The following is a 20,538-nucleotide window of genomic DNA, read 5'->3' on the forward strand; positions in this document are numbered from 1 at the left end:
TCTGAGGTTACCATCACAGCTTGCAATGCATTAAGTCACTACTCATCCCTTAATTTGGCTGCCAGGACTGGTTCAGTTTTCTATTGCTTCCGGTTGTGTCATTCAGCTTTCTCTCTGGTACCAGTTCTAAATCCTGATTTACATTAAGTTCTTTTAAGTGGATGACATTATAGTTCACTAAGAGCTACTGAAGCATTATGTTTAACAAACTGTTGAAACTACAGCCTGTGAAAGAGTAGCAATCTCAAGGCACAGCCCTAAAGGAGTACCAGTATGGTGCAGTGCTTTTTCGCACAGACACTATGCCACAGGTCAAAATAACTGTTAAATTTTCTAATACACATGAGTTTAAAGGTTTAAGTTTCTCACAGTGCAGAGTCGCAGAGCTGAAAGCAATAAGAATCAAATTAACTGAACAGTCTAAGACAATGTTCATCGAAACAAAGCGTGGAGACTGCACCAAAACTTCTTCATCTAGAGAAAGAACAGCAAAATAACAAGTCTTGTGCTGACACAATCAAGTCATTACAAAATCAAAATCAGCTGGATTTTACTCCAGGTATTTTAAGGTATTTATAGGTTCAGATGTTATCACTATCAAAACCTACAAAAAATAAGAGATGTTGCCTACCAACAAAAATAGTTCTTTGGAAGTTTTCACTCTACACTCCCTTTTTTTGGAAATCAGACCCCCACTTAGGAAGCATGAAATGAAATTTGCACTAATATGAATACAACACAAAAATATTTAAAGATTGATCATTGTAACTTGATTTTAGCAAGAGCTTTTATTACCTGGACAGCTTAAGAACAGAAAAAGTTTGTTAAAAAAAACCCTGAAACAAATGATATAATGTGTCTAAAAGGACTGCATATCTCAGATTGAAAATAAGATTATGGAATCAGACTTCCGTTCAGGTTAAAATACTGCCTGGTTAAGGTGAGATGTGTCAAGGGTGACAGAATTTGTGGAAATAGTTATAGGAGCCTTACAACTTAAGCCAACAGTTCCAGCCTGGCTTCCTTGCTATTATACACGGCAATCACAATTGTTTTCATCAGTCCTGTGAAAGGAGGTAAAGGACTTATTCTAATTCCTAGTTAGGTGTCTTTAGTGAAGATTCTGATGACAGAAAACAGAATGCTTTGTGGGATAAGATGATGACAGAAGTATCAGCTGTGCTGGTATTACTCTGTTTGGAGTGGCCATTTTCTATGTTGTTCTGCATCTCCCTCATCTCCAAGGCAAGAGAAGGAAATATATACAATTTGGCTCTGTTAACCCTGTGCTAAGGTAGAAAGAATCTGAGCTTAGAAACCTTTACAAAGTCTTTGCATCTGCTCTGCTGTCAAATGTCTGAGAAAGAACTGTGAAGTTCAGTGTTCTCATTAGATGGGACCTGTGCTGCAAGGTACACTCAGTTCAGCAAGAAGTCTGGGGTGCAGAGGGTGTCAGCATGAGTTATGGGGCACAGGGGAGATGACCTCATTTCTGTAAAGGGGTAAGAGACAAGAGAGCCTGTGCCAAGAAGTGTGCCAAAGAGGGTAAGTGGTGAGATAGTGATGAAAACTGTAAAGACCAAGGGATGTTTCTGGACATACCAGACTGCTGAGCAATTAGCTGGTGAAGCTATGCCTGATACTACTGATAACAAAATTCCAATATTTAAATTCATTTGAGATTGAGTTATTTTGTCCCTTTTTTTCCAGTAAGTGAAGTCATCTGCTACTGCTAACTCTCCTCTTTACTCTCCTGGCTCCACTCCTAGTGCATACTGTTACCCTGATTGCTATTCTGTTATTTTGCCTTTCATGGAGACAAAGCACTCTTAGTAGGATTTTCCAGTCAGCTGGCATGAACAAGGGTTAGTTTGGCTTTCATTATTTCTCAGCATAATTTTCAAGACTATGCTGACATGCACCAAAAAAAAAGTATAAAAATATTAAAACATTATTAAAAATTTGTTTGCATTAGGGAACGTGAGACAACTTCATCAGTGAGCTGAGTGCTGTTCAGAGATATGTGGCAAGAACATTTGGAAAAGTTTACACATATCCCAAAGGATCTCACTGTTTTTTCCTTTGCATAATTTTTCCATGAATAATCCTTCAAACGTTATAAATGAATGTTACTTTTGCAATCCTTCAGTAGAACATGTGAACATTTACAGTCTCCAGAGCTTTTAAAAAAAGCAACAGGGTGAAGGAGTTACAGTTCACAATTTTTCTCCACTAAAAATCTATCAATAAACCAATACTAGGCATCCAAACAGAAAACTGAAAAGGAGTTGCATATTATATGCTGAAAAACGGAGTGACTTTTCAGGAAGGTAAACCAGTCTAACTATTTGCCGTTTCTTGGTGACCAGCTAAGAAGTAAAACTGATACATACCAGCTCTGTTTCTAAAACTTAATAAAAACATTCCAAGCCACAGACTCTCTAGTTAAATCTTCGCTGTAAATTTTTACTGTTGCCATTATAACCAAAGTCAGTGGGTGATAATTAAAACTTTCAAATAGAAAGACCTACTTACAAAACACACAGTAAAGAACTCAAGAAGAATTTTGTGCGCAGAATCAAGAATGACGCAAAAAACCCAAATCTAGAATGACGGCTATTGCAAAAGCATAGTTTTAACCTTTAGAGTATTGCTTTATAATTCAACTAAAGCCTATTAATACATACAACATGCAAGAGATATATGTTACAGCTGCTTCTCAGACAAGAGCAAACTAAGAACAAGATTGGCTGCCCCTCCAAAAGCCCACAAAAGGGGGGGGGGGGGGGAGGTGTGTCTTGGTCAGACAAATTGAAGTCTGCCTGCTCTCTTTGGAAACAGTATGCAAAGGCCTGTTGCTGCAGAGGTCAGGAAGATGATTTTGGTTATTTTTTCAAAAGGACTATGAACTATTTCTAATACCATGCCCTGGGAGTAAAGGGAACATAAATAAGATTTTATATTTCTGCCACATGATCCCTGTTGCTGTAATTAGTGTCCTATTCTAATCTCTACCTCCACTCTACGTAACAGCAAAAGGTACAGATACATTTATAAAAAGTAATTTGGAAACCTCATTCTGCAATGCATTTTTTTTTTTTACCTTAAGGACAATAATTGCTATAGAATATCAGTCTGTCTACTTTGGCATTCAAGAATTTCTTATTCTAGAAATATCATAGGAAGAAAAAGATTAATTCACTGTTTCATTCCAGACTTTATATTTTTAATCTTCCACAAATCCTCACTCTCTCTTAATTTTTTGCATTTAAGTTTGCTGCAAATAAACTGGCTTTGCTGCACTGTCCTTTCCTTCTCTAAGTGTTTTTCTTTCACTGACAGTCCAGATGAACCACAATTTTCTCAAGTGCCTTCTACTTCCAATATATGTAAAGTACATCCTGCTATCTTTACATTTTCCTTCAAATCATTCTCCGCTTCTTTCATTTCTATCTTCCACTTATCCAGCTACAGCTTGTTCTTTTTTCTTGATTCCCTCCTACTTCTCAATGATCCTTCCTTTATTACAGCCTTCAGTGGATTTTCAGGTGAAATGTGCAGGTTTGCTTTCCTAAATAATCAGAAAACAGCTTAAAGAAGTCTCACAACTTCTTCATTTAGTAATCCAAAAAGTCATGATATGGACATTTTCTTCTTCCCTCAAACTCAACTGATTTGCTTTGTGCAAGTAACCTTCCATCCCAAATTTCTTAAACAAGCAAACAAAAACCGAGAGATTGAGAAAGACCCAGAGTACATGGTATTCTTTTGCTTCACTTTACTTCCAGGTTCTATTTTTTAGAACCTATTTTATGTTTACAGGACTCCAGAATACAATTATTAGGCAATTTATTAGAAGATGTTTCTTCATAGCCCTTATTGTCTCATATATATCTCCTCAAATCTCTAACAAGAATAATCTGGCCCAGATTTTTTTTTGTTTTTTACAAATGCTACCACCTACTGGTGCCAAGAATGCTTGGAACAGATACACAGTGTGGTCCTCCTTCGATGTAGTCTTTGCTTTATGTTCAAATTTGCATGAACAAAATCCACTAATTTAAAGGTTAATTCCAAAAGCATGGTTCGCAGCGAGGGAATAAACACTGACATGTATGTCAATCTTCTGTAATGTCTATCAACAACGATTATGAAACAGAACTTTTAATCACATGAGCATATTAACTTATACTTTTTCTTCCCATAAATTTAAGTATAACAGTGAATCATGCTGGGTTGTTATCTCAGGATACTAATGTCCCTTAATGGGCAAGTACAGCTTAGGCAGGGGCAGCTTCGTTCACCCTGTCTCCACTGCTGTTATGAAAAACTTGTGTGTGTCTGAGGAAGTAGTTCAATCTTCTTGGACCATTCAATTCTGGCTTACTTTTTTTTGCTGTAATTGGCAGAAAAGGACCAAGTAAGTGGACACGGAGGGGCGTTAGTTTATGTTAATATATTAAGTGTCAAAATGTACAAAATAGACCCTAGAGGAGTTTGTCCACTAGTACTTAATCCAGTATCTCCAAGAGCAGGACTGTAGAAATATGTTAATAATGTAGTGAAACATGACATTACAGTACAGGCAAGATGACAAGCTTAATACAGTTAGCAAGGGCAACAGCAAACCAGACAAGTGCACCAGAAACCTGGGGCACTTTTTTCTGTGCCACTCTATCAAGATCAAGTGCAACTAACCACATTTCTGATGTACTTCTGACTGCACAATAAGCACACTTGAGTGTATTTCCTACAAATGCTTCCTGAATAGAAGTGACACTTTCAATTTCAGGTATTACTTTTATGAAATCACTAATTGTCAGCATTTGTGTTACTTACACTGCACCAGTGGACTGTGCAAAACCCTGACTTACACTTCAGCAAAAATGCTGAATTGCTTGCAGCTGGATCTGCAGGGTAGCCCATGAGCTTGGATGACATCCATACTAGCAGTGAAGACATAACCATTGTGAGAGCACAGCTGCAGGGAAACTCCGAAGTTTGGGTTCAACGAAATACACTAACCAATCCATCCAAAAAATAACTTTCTTTTTGCAGAAATTATTTCAGGTGACTGCTGTGAAGAAAGAGACAAAAAAACCCCCAACCCAGAGCAGAAAAGCCCCTTGTCTTCTGGCTGTTTCACATGTTCTTAACATTCCTAGGGACTAATAGCTTAGTAGTTAAAATAAGCATCAGTAAACTAGGGCATTAAAGAGACTTGTTTGGTAAGGGAGTCACAGGAAGTAATAGGAAGTGATAAAAGTTAAAAACTGAGCATGACCATTCTCTCCCTGATAACTATATTTGCTCTGACAGAATATTCTTCTACAATTTTTGTGAAGCTTTGGTCTGTTAAGAAAAAACCCACAGCGCACTAACTCTGGCTGGATTTAGTGGTTGATAACAACATGTGAATCCCACACATTTGTCAGGCACTAATTTCTTTCAAAAATAGTCAAACGAGTTGCAAAAATTTGCAGGGAAAGTATCACAGAGGAAGAGATTGGAAATGAGTGTAAGTTTGAAACTGAAGAGCAAAGTTTTCTGGATGGTCTGTAAACTTTTGTGAAGAAAACTTTAAGTTCTTCCATTTCTACCTTAAATATAGCATAAGAAAAGCAGACACTATGCACATGAAGCAATAACCAAGCACTTGCAGGAGGATTAGACAATCCTCATTTTCAGAGAACGATTGGCTGCTAAAGCACTTAGCACAAACTATTTATTAGTTGCCAAAGCAACCAGTAAAACAAAAGGCAAAACTAAATGTCAAACTCAGTGTTTACATGGAAAATGACAGTGTGGGTTTTTTTTAATTCTAAAATGCTGGGACTGCTGTACAGACGTCAGTAGTGTAGTATACCTACTTTCAGAGGGTTACAAATGTGCAAACATCCCAGTCTTTCTTCCTTCTGTTTCTACATTTTCTACATTTTTAACTCCTACATATCACATACTTTACATCTGATAAATCTACTGCTTCCGATTAACTAAGATAAATATTAGAAGTTCTTTAGCAGCTCGCAAAACTGAATGGACTCAGCACTATGGGCCGAATTTCACCCCAATAACAAAAAAGAGAATACACCTGTTTCAGATTAATTACTCCAGATTCCTGGTAGGGTGGTAACATAAAACCTCTGGTCTACTTATTCTCCTCTCAAGAATTATACCAAGACCTACTTGGAAAAAAAAAAAAAAAAAAAAAAAAAGAGGGGGTGAGGGTCCATCCTTAACTATTGCACAATTAAACCCCCAGAATAAGGGCTGCCTACAGCTGAGGCCTGGCTGTTCCTAAAAAGGACTTCTAAATGCTAACTTCAATGAAGGGGTTCCTTAAAAATCACAGAATCATGAAGACCAGTCTTTGAGTCACTTAGTGTTAGATATAATGTTCTGGATATGGAAATTATTTTAACATTATTTTATCTTTTTATATTGTTTCCCAAGACAGGATAAACACGTTATATTTCAGAGAAGGAGTAACCATTTTCTATATTCTGATTAGCACTGCACCCTGAACTCTTCAAAACAACATTAAGATGACAAAGAACATGCATAAAGTTTTCTATACTGAGCTACAGTTAGTGTGCAAATTCTAAAGAACTTCAGTTGCTTAGGCGGCTAACTTATTTACCATATATTACATTAAATCTTTTCTTTTGTTCTGGGAAAATGTATTGAGTTATACCTTCCAAAACAATCTAATAGCTGTACCATAAATGCTGGGCACCTCCTAGCCAACACTACAGGAACACAGATGTCTTTTGCAGCTAATTCAACTGGAAACTGTGAACAGTTAGCATACTATAAGCTCTCCAGCTACATTCTCTCTCTCAAACCACAGCAAGGCAGAATGAACAGACTTAAGTTGCTGCCAAGGAAGTTGTGTGAATCACACAGTTCCTGAAAGCATACAATTAAACTGTTTAAAGCTCCTTTTTAAATGCGACTTGCAACAGACAAGAACTCTGCAGCGTTATGGAAGGCAAGAAATCTTCCTGTGAAAGCACTATTCACAATTATATATGCATTTGGTAATTAAATGAGACCATCTTAGCCACTAATATACAAAACATAGCTTGTTGTGAGACATTAACTTTAATCAGATGTCTGCCTCCTGTTTGAATTTGCTGGAAAACCAGTTGGCAACCAAAGTGGAAAATGGACACATGGTTTTCTCCAGTACTTTGCAAACAGAAATATTGAAGGGTTTAACTGTTTTTATTGAGCCTCACACTCATAAAGATACTTTAAGGGGAAAAAAAGAAACCCACAATGTCCCTGGCTAGAGTAAACTGTTAATCTTCTTTTGAAAAAGAGAAAACTGAAGTTGGGTAGAAGATAAAGTCACAGCACTGGGAAGGAAAATCCATTTCCATCATCAACCCAAGTAATTATACTTTAGGACATGAAGACGACACTATTCCCTGCACTTAAGTCCATTATAGACTTTAGAATTATTACCACAATACCGAGCTTTTTCTCCATATTTGGAAACACACGACAACCTATAAGAAGGCAGTATGTCACATGCCTTAGACTTACTGCTCTTAGTAACATATTAACATTTTGACTATCAGGACAACTGAACTGATGACTGCCCTTATGGGCCAAGGACCTTTATTTTACCTTAAAATCACTACATTCAGACTCCTATGCCTTAAACTATTGACTGGAACATTAAACTACTGCCTAAACTATTTGAGATCATCTCTTATCATTATAGCTTGCTGACTGCAAAGGATTTACTCCTGGCACACAATGACTGAGGTGGAAATAATTTCAAACTATAATTTGAATCCATATAAAGTTGACTCGAATTCCTTTGAATGTGCTATTTTTAATTCTCCATGGTCAAATATCTCATTACTGGTATGTGGGTATTTTAGCTCAGAATTATTCAAGACTAACATATGGCTATATTTCTATTTATTAATATTGTGAAATAAACAATAAATTATTGCCTTCATGCTTAGTTAAATTTCAATTTGAATTCATGCTAACTTACTTAACTAACCTTCTCCAGGAATGATTTTTTTTTTTTCAATAAAGTACACTGGATTCCCTTTAGTAGCATTTTTGCAGTGACATAGGTGCAGGTCACTGAAAAATTCATGTGGATATTACAAAATGCTGGTGGCATTCATTGTCTAACTGGCAGTAGGTGAGAACCCTCTAGCTCAGCAAGAAATACAGCAGTCCACAAGTGTGTCAAGCTTTCAAAGGAAATAACTAACAGAAGAATGGAGCAATAGGAATGACTCAAGACTTGGTTTCTAGTCATCATATTAATTCTCACTCTGAAAAAAGCAACCTTACAGAGAATATAGGGGCACTGCAGATTCAGAAGGGAAAGTTCACCCTCTCCTAATACTGTCAGATAGTATACAATCGCATAATTAAATTGAGTAGGTACTACTGAACATTGTCCCGATCAATATTTGTGGACTCCAGCCGAGCTCACTGCAGTATAAAGCCATATTACTTGCCTGGCTCAGGAGAGTTCAAAGTTCTTGTTTCCAACTTTGGAACTGTATTTTTAATTGCCTTCCATTACAGCTCTAATAGAGTCTAAGCCCTCGATTAAGAATTACAGAGTATTGGTGATGATCACATACTATGCTGCTACGACTGAAGTTAGAAATTCCACAATCATCTTAATGAAATGTTAACACCAAAACCCTAGTGTGAAGCATTTAAATGTGAGCAATACAAAGTGAAAGCGAGAAAAAAGTTCACTCGCATGTCTGCTTTACATATGTAACATATAATCATATGAGAAGCAACGACTTAGTTTTAAGTATGAATAAGCAAATTCTCACAAAAGCAAAATCAAATATTACATGATGTGGTGGGTTGACCTTGGCTGGCTGCCAGGTGCCCACTGAGCCACTCTATCAATCCTCCTCCTCTGCAGGACAGGAGGGGAGAAAACAAGATAAAAACAACCCCTCGTGGGTTGAGATAAAAGCAGTTTAATAAAGAAAAGTGAAGGCTGCGTACAGAAGCAAAGGAAAACAAAAAAGAATGTATCCTCTACTTCCCATCAGCAGGCAATGCCCAGCCACTGCCTGGGACGAAGGGCCTCAGCACTCAGAGCAGTTGCCTCAGAAGACAAACGCCTTAATAACAAATGCTCCCCCCCCGGCTCCTGCTTTCTCTTAGCTTTTATTGCTGAGCACGTCGTATGGTCTGGAATATCTCTTTGGTCAGCTTGGGTCAGCTGTCCTGGCTATGTCCCCTCTCAACCTCTTGCCCACCCCCTGCCTACTGGCCTTTTTGCAGGGGGTGGGTTTGGCGAGACAGCCTTGATGCTGTGAGCACTGCTCAGCAGTAGCCAGAACACTGGTGCCTTACCAAGGCCTTTCTAGCTACAAGTACAAAGCACAGCACTAGGAGGGCTGCTATGGGAAAAGTTAACTCCATCCCAGCCAGACCCAATACACATGTCTGTACAAAGAAAGTGTTAATTAAGAACTCCTTTTGAATTTACCCAGTTACAAAAAGAAAAAAAAATTCCTCCTGTGAACTACCTCCTTGTATTTTACACACCAATTAATAATTCTCAGCATTGAGGGGGGAGAGGCGTAGCACCTTCCTGAAGAATTTTTTATTGCAAATTATTATTTCTATAGATTTTATTCCTTTTTCCTTAGAACTGTAGGGACTGAAGACCAGGTCAAATGTTTATCTGACTCTGGGAAGAGCATTCACAATCCTGAAACAAACAAGAGGTTCCCTATAAATGACTGGCCATTTGACACTTAGAAAGGGTTTCACAGCAGCCAACATTTAGAGCTGGGAGGCAGAGGAAAACCACCCTTATTTATTTTTTCTCCTTTCATATTTAGCATCTTCCTTTTTCTTTCCCTCTTTCATTCATTTTGTCTCTCATCTGGTGAGAAGAAAAGACATTTTGAATGCCAAACGTCAGATATGGTCTGGACTCCTTGGGATTTTTACATTCACACATGGTTTAACATAATGAGACAGAAAATAAGCCATTTGGGTTTAAGAGATTAAAATAGAACAGCTTTTGAGATAATGGTTCCTATAGTAGTAAGCACATTTCACATAGTCTGACGTTTGTTTAGTCTGTTCATAGAAACAAACTGTTGGTACAGCAGATTTGTTTTGGTCAACTTATGGATGGTACTGTAGCTTTTTATATGTTGCTAAAAGCTATTACAAATCTTTTGTCCTCCCACTTCACACAATGAAATTGTCTCAAATTTATGTGTTAGTTCACACAGAAACCTGAAAGGAGAATTTCCTATGTTATTCAGTGCATTGATTCATTTGTACTGAAGGAGTGCTCTTCCTTCTTCATGTATTAAATAATAATGAAAATGCAAGCATTTGTAAAAAAACCACACAATCTAATTTCTGTTCCAATGCTAACAAACACTCTGTGTTATCCCTCGAACTGCAATTGTTTATGTAGACATCAGCAATCTATTGATGACTCATGCTATTGATAATACCTCTGAATTACCAGGTCTGGCTTCTGGACAAAGAAGCTCACAGCAATACTACCTGGAATCATGGTCCCTCAGTAGACTGATATGGTAACAAGGTTAGTGGGAGACTTGGTATCAATACTGACAACCTTGGCAATTTGCACTGGTCAATTCCAGGGATTAATTTCAGACGTATGGTGCTGTGGTGGGTTGACCCTGGCTGGATGCCAGGTGCCCACCAAAGCCGTTCTATCACTCCTCCCTCCTCAGCTGGACAGGGGAGAGAAAATAAAACAAAGGGCTTGTGGGTCAAGATAAGGACAGGAGAGATCACTCACCAATTACCGTCACGGGCAAAACAGACTCAGCTTGGGGATAATTAACTCAATTTATTACAAATCAACCACAGTAGGGTAATGAGAAATAAAACCAAATCTCAGAACACCTTCCCTCCACCCCTCCCTTCTTCCCGGGCACAACTTCACTCCTGGATTCTCTACCTACCCCCCCAAGTGGCGCAGGGGGACTTTGGAATGGGGTTTACGGTCAGTTCATCACACGTTATTTCTGCCGCTTCATCCTCTTCAGGGGCAGGACTCATCACACTCTTCCCCTGCTCCAGCGTGGGGTCCCTCCCACGGGAGACAGTCCTCCATGAACTTCTCCAACGTGGGTCCTTCCCACAGGCTGCAGTTCTTCACGAACTGCTCCAGCATGGGTCCCTTCCACGGCGTGTAGTCCTTCAGGAGCACACTGCTCCAGCGTGGGTCCCCCATGGGGTCACAAGTCCTGCCAGAAAACCTGCTCCGTGGGTCCTCTCTCCACAGATCCACAGGTCCTGCCAGGAGCCTGCTCCAGCATGGGCTTCCCATGGGGTCACAGCCTCCTTCGGGCACCCACCTGCTCTGGCGTGGGGTCCTCCATGGGCTGCAGGTGGGTATCTGCTCCACTGTGGACCTCCATGGGCTGCAGGGGTGCAGCCTGCCTCACCATGGTCTTCCCCACGGGCTGCAGGGGAATCTCTGCTCCGGCGCCTGGAGCATCTCCTCCCCCTCCTTCTTCACTGACCTGGGGGTCCGCAGGGTTGTTTCTCTTACATGTTTTCACTCCTCTCTCTGGCCGCCATTTCTGTCTGTCCTGCAACTTTTTTTCCTTCTTAAAAATGTTATCCCAGAGGCGCTACCACTATCGCTGATTGGTTCGGCCTTGGCCGGTGGCAGGTCCGTCTTAGAGCTGGCTGGCATTGGCTTTGTCGGACACAGGGGAAGCTTCCAGCAGCTTCTTACAGAAGCCACCCCTGTAACCCCCCCCGCTACCAAAACCTTGCCACACAAAGCCAATACATGTGCTTTAGCTGGGTTTTTAATCTCAGCAGAGGAAAGTCCAATAGGTTTCCTGCTACCTATTAAAAATGTGTAACCTACTAACAAATCATCTTAAAAACGCTCCTCTTTGTCATCCAGGTAAACCTGTTACCCAGGAAGTCAAATAACAGTACATTGCTCCTCTACAATCTCTGCAAATTAAGTCTTACTTCTGAAGTCAGATTTTTTCGTTCATTTAAGATCAACGGATTTGTTTTGCCTAGTCAAATGAATGCTGATATATGTGAAATCAGTCTTGATATGTGGGATATAATTTGTTACTGTAAGAACCTCCAAGGGTGACTATCATAGAGGAAGAAAACTATTTAAGACAAAGGACACTGCTAACCCAAGTACAAGCTGGCTATGCAGAAATTTGCAATAAAATTCAGATCTTTTACAACTATCAGAGAGGTGGTGTTCTGGACCAAGGATGTTCTGAAACTGGGCATATGCATGGAAAGGAATCAATTCTCTGATAGCCCTTACAAGATAATTCTGTAATTGCAACAAAAGCCCATATACTGATCAATTCCTCCAAACCCCCTCTGATATAAAATGGGTTTTCCCATACTTCCCATACACTTCAGTGGAGGATTTCTGTAATTAAAATTATTTCCTTACTCAAATTTTCAAATGAAGTTTTATACCTGCAAGATCTTCTTTGGAGGAAACCAGTCGAGGAGAGCTGTTACCTGGCTCAATTCTTAATGATAATCTGGAAAAACAAGTTTTTAGAGAAATTAACAAAAAAAATTTCTCAATAGAAGTTGAAAGAAACTGAAGAAAGTAATTATTTTGGCAGTGGTAAGCAGGAATTCTACTTTGTTGGAGGTGTAGTTATTTATTTTGTTATGTAACAAAACAATAAATTTTTTTAAGTAAATCACTACCTGTTTGATAAGAAACTGTGAGGGAAGTCTACGAAAATAGAAACGGAAATTGGTATTTTATACTCCCTATCAGTGTAAAAATGTAAATTCATATACTTTTTCACCTGAAAAAAACCCTCCAAAAGTTAGTAAATTTAGATACAAACCTGACAGCAAACATTTTATTCCCTCTGTTCATGAAAAGTGAATTTATTCTGTTATGATGTGGAAATGTGCCCTCAGAAATAGCTATTTAGAAATATTAGTTACTATGACTTATAGAAAAGGAGCATAAGGGGGTAAAATGACCAACACTTAATAATAAAAGAAGATAATTAGAAGTTATATTATACGCCCCTCTGCCTCACTCCATGTGTTTTATGATGCACTCACTGTTGCCTTATCTCAGCACTCCAACACATCTTGATCTTCCAGAGCATATGACTTCTGCCACCCCTCAAGCTTATGCACTCTTAACTTGACATTCATGGGTCCTTTGTTCTGTACCAGATTGACAAAAAAGTATGGAGGACTACAATGTTAAGTAAATTTTAATGGAATAGGCATAAAACCAAAAGAAATAACTGCTGTCTGTCGCAGTAGACACAGACACGACAAACATCAGATTGTGCCAAAAAATGGCTGCTTTATTGTTCTAACAAGCCTTTTTTATAACCTTCTTCAGGGTATGTGTTCATACATGATTGGTTTAGTTAGTAACTAACAATTCATGATTGGGTAACGGTTTTTCTGCGCATTCGCCAAGACGGTTCTTCTTATCACTTTCTTGTTCGGGACTTTCCAGACTCTCAAGGATACACCACGAGCTGCTCAAGGTCACGCTGCTCATGCACTGTCAGGCATTCAGCAGATTTGCTGCATTCCCCGACAGCTGTCATTGCACAGCATTAAACACGCAAAAAGTTGTGAAAGTTTCAAGCTACACTGCAGTAGTCCACTGTATACAAACACCAGTGAAAGTCTTTTTAACTTTAGATGAAAACATGAAAAGGGGTGTGTGTGGGGCAACCTATGAAAGCATTTCAAAATATCACATATGCCTTAACTATCACTTTCCTTACACCTTTGTCTTCCATGTACACAGAGTTTTACAGGGAATACCTTCCAGTCCATTCTCCACAGGATTCAAACATTGTCAACTATGTTTTAGCGTGAAGTTACTTAATAAACCTACAGTCCCTTTTCATGTTTCAGAATTTCTATTCTTCTGATAGTACTAGATTCTTTTACCTATCCAAAGTAATGTATTTCAAGTAGGTAATGAATCATTCCTTTCCAGACTACCTTTTGTTTCTGTCAACATGATTTTCGTGACCAGGAAGTGGCAACATGCCTCTCCTAGAAGCTGACAATGAGAAGGTCACAATAATATAACTCAGTGCACGACTCAAATGTTGATCATATGGGAATTCCTTTCAATATGGAAAAATGGCAGAAAACCTTAATGAAGTTGTTCCCTGTAAAAAGGGCCCTGTTGTGAATTTATCTTCCATGCCTGTAGAAATGTTCCAATTGCATCCCTTGCACAGTAGGTACTCTTGTTCATTTTTAAGGCTGATCTGTTCCCCACGATTAGAGGTTTATTGTACCCATGCTGTGAGCTTGATTTTTGTGCAGAAAGCTATAAATTTTTTTTTGTTTGTTTTAAGAATCTCCTGCAGAACTGTGCTATTTACAGATATTGAGAAACTTGGGTATTAAGCTCATTATACTGGGTTAGCTCATATTTGACGAACCAAAATCCTTATGCAAAACAGAGCACTCATTTCAACTTGTTTCACGTAACAGTAGCTCTCCAACAGAAGCAGACAACCCTTCCCCTGCTAACCTGTCACTGTTCCACAACTGCTAATTTCTTTCTTCTATTTCTGTCTGTACAAGGGAGCTGCTGCCTATCCTTCCCCACACGTGATAACTGCATGATTTAGTTTGTCAGCTTTGAGGAACTCATCTCTGATGCTCTTTCCTTATCCTGTTAACAAATAAGTTACTCAGTTTTATTAGTCCCCTGTGGCAACAGCCACAATTTATTTGGTCACTGTGGAAACATCTGTCTCATAGGCCCATTGCAAAAAGATATGACTGCAATTCAGTCCATGTAAGCAAACAGCTTCTCCCTTTTACAATGATGTGATTTGTAATGCGATCCTCCTGAAAATGTCTTGCTTTGTTAGACTAAAATGAATTTAAATCTATATGTAAGGATTACAGACTAGACTCCAGTTCTTAAGCGTGCTGAACTGAATTGTGCTCATTAAACATGTCCAGTCTATCATTTCAGGTAACTATTTACAGAATCAGGTATTTTTCAGAGCAATTGTGGCAGGACTACCTCATATACCTGAGGAGGCCACAAATCACTTGTCCAACTTCACATTTTGTATCAACTTAATTAGCTTACTACGTAACAAGCTCCAAGACTTACATGTTTGAGAAACAGCACAGGTGAAATACTGCCTATGAATATGTACGTAATGGGAAGTGCCATGACCTGCTATCAGATTTAAGGCAAGAACATTCTTATACCTTCTTTAGTGACCAGAACATCTGACAAAAGTAAGATCAACGTCCATTCAACTACTTGTGCTATACTGTTTCTTCCTTTCTGTTTAAAAATATTCTTGTAAAGAAGAAAAGGGGAAGATAACACCAGAAAGTAAGACCTAACACCTTTATGCTTTTAACAAGGTTTTAGAAAGAGGCATGGTATCATTATACAATCTAGAAAGCACCCATGGTGTGTGCTGCTCTTAAAAGTTCACTGACAGAGCAACAAGTGAATCTTCAGTGCCATAAAATGAGATTACATCACTCTCCACTGGTCATCTCTCTAGAAAATGTGAAGTTAGATAATGTTGTTTATCTGTTTGGTTATGTTAAAGTACACTCTGAACTCTTTGCCCTTGCTAAGTCTCTGACAGTTTGGTCATTGACTTCAACAATACCAGAATTCTGCAATGTTTTGAAAATAACAAAAATGCAATTTAGCTATTCAACTTAGGAAAATACAGGATTTATTAAAAGAACAACAAATAAATATGAGCCTAAATTTGAGTTTTGGTAGATATAAAATACTCATGCTGACATGTTTAACAAAATACTTAAAATAAACTGTGAGAAAAGTGAGTATATTCTGACAGTGAGATGTCATTCCTGGACCACCTTCTCTCCTCCTCCCCCTCTCCCGCAGAAGGCTGGGAAAAAAACATTTTTATTTCAAAGAAAAGATACCGGCAGTCAGTACAGTTTCAACCAGTCTTGGCTTGTTTGTCACCACCCAAATTCATTTTTGCAATTCCTCTGACATTGCATTTTCCGCTGAGAAGCACAGGTTACATGCATGCACATGCATGCTCATCTGCTCTCACCTTGCTACATGTGCATATAGTTATGCCAGCAGCATGAGCAATGTCGCCCAAACAGCACTCACAGAGTCAGAATCTTTGGCCCCTCAGAGGCTTAGCGTGATACTATCAATAGGTCTGTGCAGACTTTGACACCTGATGTGCTTACAACCAATATTCATCATTCATATCCATCACATACCAAATTATATTCTCACAGCTCGCTGTCCCCAATGATATTCACTAGTATTACTACAAGTAAAAAACTACCTTTGTTCCAGCATACCTAATAAACCACTCATAACTCATGAAGACATTCTCTTTTTTTGTGTTTGCACCTGTATATGATCAGAAATTCGTAAGTCACTATATTCATCCAATGTCACCGCACTGTTAGAATTTTTTTTTCAGCAATTCTTTTAAAAACCAAAATCTTTGCTTTACCATGGTGAGGAAGCCTAGTCTTAGTGCAAGGTCTAAGTGCTGATGTATGAAATTTCCACATTCCAAAATTATACAGCAAGAGTTTAGCTGAGACACATGCCAGGATAAATCCTAGATATCAACCTCAGAAACTGCCCATTAGAAACTGAAATTCCAAAACTGAGGAGTTAGTATTAATAATCTAAGGTGAAACAAAAACTAGAAGCAAAATCTCTAGGAAAAAAAATCAGCATAGAGATTTACTGAGTTAACAAACCATCAATTTACCTCTGGGAATTAAGACAAAGCTTTTAAAGAACAAGGCATAGCGAGGGTATGTGAAGACTTTGATCTTGGATACTAAAAAGATGACATAAACAGTATCTTTTTTTTTTTAAAGCCTGATACTCAGAATGTTTTCTGGAACGTGTTAGGGCTGGGAGGCTCTGTAAAGTAAGCTCGACCTCTATCCCAACCTAGTCTTAAATAACACTTTTCTACTGATTGCCACCATATAGCTCATTTAAGAGTAACCTTCCTGATAAGCAGGAAAAGAGGAACCTAACATAATGCAGAAAAAATAGGTAGCCAGTCTTGAACATAGTTCTGTTTCATGGGAGTATGCTCTCCAGTACAGGACGAAACTACCGCTAGGACAGTAAAGCTACTTTTACTCAATTCCCCTAATATTAAGCAAGTGAATGAAGACAGAGTAGCCTTACATGAACAAGAAATGTAGCTGCTCCGTGAGGAGGCTGAACAAAACTTACTCATCTTTCTTCAGACAAGGAAGATCTAAGTTGCAATAAAGCAGTGCAGTCTTCAAAGCTGTCACTCAGGGCATTTCTGACCAGTATTTGTGTATGAAGCAAAATGGGTCTGATAAATCTGAAACATTTTGGGCTGCCTGTGTAGCACTTAAACAGTAGGTCAAACAGTTTCTGGAAGCTTCACTGTCCCCGAGAATGTCCTGTGGAAGAGGCAGCCAAGTCACAACTATAGCTATTGATCCATATGGCGACTGGATCACTACAAATCTCAGGCTAACAGTGAAGGTTTCCCCCTACCCCTGCCACTGACAACAAATCTTCCTGGAAAAGGTCCAGGGAATATAGCTGCCTGGGAGGCCCATTTAAGATGGACTGTGGCCAAGGTTCACTGTTATAAGTTCTTATAATTTAAGCACCTGCCATACAGTTCCTGTTATCATAAGGCTAAAACCAATATGGTGCAGCTGGCACTTTCATAGTGCCATCATTGTTAGGAGTCAGTATAATGTTTTAATTGCCTATTAATTTCTCTGGGATGCTTTCCCATAGCATCCTGCCTATCTGAATCTAAATTTGAACTGATTTTTCTGTAAATCATTTTACTAGTAAATTGGATTATCAGTGTCTTGCCTAATATGCTCTGAAGAACTGAATTATATGTATAGATAGATAGCTGTCTACAGAATGGGATTCCAATCCTGATGGTCCTGTCCAGATAACACGGCAATACAAACAATAGTCTTCAAACTGGCTTTACTCAAAGAACAACTGTGGAGAATGCCAAGGCCAATTTAGACCAAAAACAATTGAGGAGAATACCAGGCCTGACCTAATGATACCAAAAGGTCAGCAAAAAATTGTTTTGGAACCACTGCAAGGCGTGGCAGGTCAGGAAAGGACGTGGCATGGTGCCACCATGTTTGGATAGCACTGTCCAGCTCAGGGAAAAACTGCATTACCTGGGGACAAGCACTCTCCTCAGATCACTTCTTACACTCCTGGAGGAGGAAGAACATCCTGCAGCAGCTGCATCATGGTATCTCTGAAGCCCACCGGCTGCCAGTGATGCCCTGAGATAACAATGATTAGCAATACATTTTGGGTACAACTGGAAGGAATCTTGATGCTTTAGGTCCTATTTTTGTCCCCTTAGTCTTGTACCTAGCAAATATTATTTCTCAGCTTCTGCAGAGAACAGTATATGGGGCTGAGCAAGAAAGATCTATTATTTTTAGGATATGACATCATTGTCAGGGGTTTTCTGGAGTGGTCCTACTTGCTGACAAGCACGAATCTAAAGCAAGTAATTGGACTGGCACAAAAAATTGTAGAGAAAAGCTCTGTTTATATAAAGTGGCTGCCAAATTTTCCTTTTCAGTGTAACTGAGGTTCTCATTTGGCAAAATGTTGTGTTGGGATCCTGCCAAAACATTTTAGGGCAACCATCTAAGCTTCTCTCCCTGACAGCCTGGTACTGAGATAGTTCTGTTCTCCCGGAAAAAGGTCAAGCACACATCTCCTCAGAGTACACTAATGCTGTCCCTGGCTCAAAAAGAATGGTCACGGGAAAGAGAAAGAGAGAGGAGATTCTTTCCCACTATAACAAAACTTAGCACTCTTTGCCTTTTTAAGGCTTACAGTTTCTTCTGGCATGGGACCAGAAAATGCTATGAAACTGAAGATCCATTAGGGAAAACTGAGAGGAAAATGTGAAATCAAATATTCAAAACAAAATCCAAACCCTTCTTATCAAATACAAAGATGGAAGAGGAATGAGAGTTCTCTTTAAGGGTAGTTGTGATGTGTTTTGATGAATACAGACTTTAATTTAAAGCTTTATCCTGATGAAACAAACATGGTCAAAAAAGGTCAAAGTTCTCCAAGGTGTATACATTGCAGCAATTGTACTTTGCTAAGAATCAAATCTTTCCCTCTTTCTAATACCTTCTGTGACTTCTGTTCAGTTTTTCCTTGCCATAGTGAAGCCTAGAAAGAAAACTGCTAGATTTGATTGAAATATTCTCACAAATAACTAAATCACAAGAAAAAGTACTAAATGATCTTTAAGATCTATCAAATACCTTCCAGCATTATTAGCAAGGCTGCTGCTAAAGTTAAAATGATTTTCAAATTTAAACTGGAATTACTCATGACTTGTAGTTTTCCCAAATATTATGTTATAGTATCATATAATTATAGAAACCACTTGTTTAATCTATTTTTCCTAAGATATTACAGTTCATGAAAGCTATCATATATATAATGTTAACATTCAGGCATTATCAGGAAACTCCATCTAAAAATCAAATTAAGCAACATGACCAGTTTCTTGAATCCAATCCAGGGGCTGTAAAGCCTATACTAACTACAATTCTTCACCTTTACCAATTACTACTCAGTTTAATTTTGCTCTATGTTTGCGACTTTAATGAAGGATGGAAGTATGTGGGAAATTAATAAATAATGGCCATTTGTTAAATCTTACCACTGAGATTTAAATCTCAGACTACCCTTACAACAAGTCTTGGACTGCCTGAGCTTTTCAAAAGGCTGTGCACAATGTTCATGTTCAATGTGCATTTGTTGCATAATGCATCTCTATTTGTGAAACATATACAAAGTCATGAGACTGAGAAGAGAAAGAACACGCGCATTCTATCATCAGTACTCTGGCAGGAATTCTAATTCCACGAAGCAGATAAATTTTGCTATGAAAACATCATACAAACACATTCTTTCTTCCCCGAATAATTTTGCTACAGAAACATCACTATTCTTAGTATCTGTGATCAACCAGACACAAAAGCACAAACCTGTCAAACCATAGCCAAGTATGATCTTTTGCAGTGAACTACCCAATGTTGGTTCAGCTTCTTTTGCTGAAGTTTACCCTAAGCAAGGGGACAAATTTTGGACGTTTTCTCTCTATTTGAAGTTTGTCTTGATAATACTCGGAGAAGTTCCAAAAGAATACCTTGCCTGGATGGTTTTACTTTTAGAATTATTCTTTCAGGAAAAGCAAAGTTCCACACACATTTATTGCAAGAATCCATATCGACAGATTTGGCTGAGGAATAGTACTGTATGCACAGTGGCCTGAACCAGAGCCAAGTGGAACAGCTTTGGCAGCTGGAGTTATCACCAACTGCAGTTATGTTCAAAATCAAAGAGAAAAGACAAATTGCTTGACTCATGCTGTGCTCAAACATGTGGTTTTTTGTCTCTGTTATGGTGACACCTTTTTTTCCTGAACTGTCTCAGTAGGATTTTCCATCTGT

The 20,538-nt window shown here is 38.7% G+C and overlaps 1 protein-coding gene across 7 annotated transcripts in view; it reads right to left on the minus strand.

Annotated features, from left to right (window-relative positions):
* Positions 1–20,538, minus strand: part of RALGPS1 (Ral GEF with PH domain and SH3 binding motif 1) — a 133,613-nt gene that overhangs the window by 15,222 nt on the left and 97,853 nt on the right. For all 7 annotated transcript variants that reach the window (XR_008239433.1, XM_052815984.1, XM_052815985.1 and 4 more), the window contains one exon: positions 12,481–12,548. Coding sequence is in view for 6 of the 7 variants with exons in the window: in XM_052815984.1 (XP_052671944.1) it covers positions 12,481–12,548 (68 nt within the window). In the remaining variant the exon portion in view is untranslated. The remainder of the gene's footprint in view (positions 1–12,480; positions 12,549–20,538) is intronic.

The sequence above is a fragment of the Harpia harpyja genome, chromosome 19, assembly GCF_026419915.1.
Source record: "Harpia harpyja isolate bHarHar1 chromosome 19, bHarHar1 primary haplotype, whole genome shotgun sequence".
Lineage (NCBI taxonomy): Eukaryota > Metazoa > Chordata > Aves > Accipitriformes > Accipitridae > Harpia > Harpia harpyja.